Source organism: Elephantulus edwardii, unplaced genomic scaffold, assembly GCF_000299155.1.
Source record: "Elephantulus edwardii isolate Elephantulus edwardi_28Jun2011 unplaced genomic scaffold, EleEdw1.0 scaffold00015, whole genome shotgun sequence".
Classification (NCBI taxonomy): domain Eukaryota; kingdom Metazoa; phylum Chordata; class Mammalia; order Macroscelidea; family Macroscelididae; genus Elephantulus; species Elephantulus edwardii.
Window position 1 is genome coordinate 8,275,565 of NW_006399765.1, and position 1,290 is coordinate 8,276,854.

A 1,290-nucleotide genomic window follows, 5' to 3' on the forward strand; every position below is an offset into this window, starting at 1 on the left:
AACAATATCATTAATATCACACGCTTCACCTCATATATTATGGGCATGTTGCTAGGAGGGGCTATTTCTTGGAGAAGGAAATGATGTTGGGAAGGGTGGAGGGTCAGCAAAGGAGAGGAAGATCCTCAACCAGGTTGACTGAAATGGTGACTGCTGCAATGAACTCTTGTGTGTTAGGAATAGTGAGGATAATCCAGGATAGAACAAGGTTCAAATCTTTTGTTTATAGGGTCACTATGAGTTCGTACTTGACTTGACAGCACCTAACAACAAAAACAACCATTCTCTTAATATACCGTAATAAAATTTTTATTTTTCACAATTATCAGATAGTAACTTACTTAGAAAGAACTCTTCGAAGTCCGTTTTCTCCACACAGCTAGTATACATGCGTAGGGCCGCAATCTTAATTTTCTAGACAAAGAGAAGAAAAGTAAACTCAAGACATGACCAAGTAGGTGTATTAGAGGCATTAGATGTATGTCACAGAATCTTATCTTTCTTTAATAAGGAAAAAAAGGTCTCTAAGAAATTTAATAATTCCATCAACCCAGACATTTTTCCTTTTCTTTAACATCACTATTCATACATAATTTTCATATGTTTAAAAAATTTTTCCAATATTTAAATTAAATCTTTCCTCTATTTAAACCGATTGAATCATTTAAAGTCTTTAAACTATGCTTTAGCATCATTCACATAAAACAGCTTTTTATTTTGATATTTTTTAAAAAATATCTTCTATTAAAAAATTATCTATTCTGCTTCCAAAACAAATGTAAAAACTTCAATTCTTCAATCTTTTCTCAGGCACAATGTCTAGTCTACAAGTGTGTATTTCCTTTAATGTTATTCTTAGTAGATTAGCAAAAGCTATATATAAAGAAGCAACTGAATATAAAATATAGCAGAAGAATTATCCCATTACTATAATCTGAAGCAGAAGCTGTGGGGTAGTACATAACCTACCAGGTTGATAACTTGGAAAACTTGACACTTAAAATTATCAATCCTACAACCAGGAGAAGATCAAGTAGATGAATGGGATCTTCTAAGAATCAAATCCCTATCCACATCCAAAAATTTCTCCAACAGGGTAAACAGGGAAGCCACTGACTGGGAAAAAGTATTTTGTAATGACATATCAGATAAAGAATTTACATACAGAATTTATAAAATACTAGAGCACCACAACAAGATAAAGGTAAATAATCCAATAGAAAAATGGGTGCAGGATATGAACAGACACTTCACCAAAGAAGACATCCAGATGGCTAAGAAGCACATGAA

General features: G+C 32.7%; 1 protein-coding gene across 1 annotated transcript in view; it reads right to left on the bottom strand.

Annotated features, from left to right (window-relative positions):
- LOC102873162 (ubiquinol-cytochrome-c reductase complex assembly factor 1-like) overlaps nucleotides 1-1,290 on the bottom strand; it is a 129,336-nt gene that overhangs the window by 78,668 nt on the left and 49,378 nt on the right. The window contains exon 3 of the mRNA XM_006881476.1: nucleotides 342-414. Coding sequence (XP_006881538.1) covers nucleotides 342-414 — 73 coding nt within the window. The remainder of the gene's footprint in view (nucleotides 1-341; nucleotides 415-1,290) is intronic.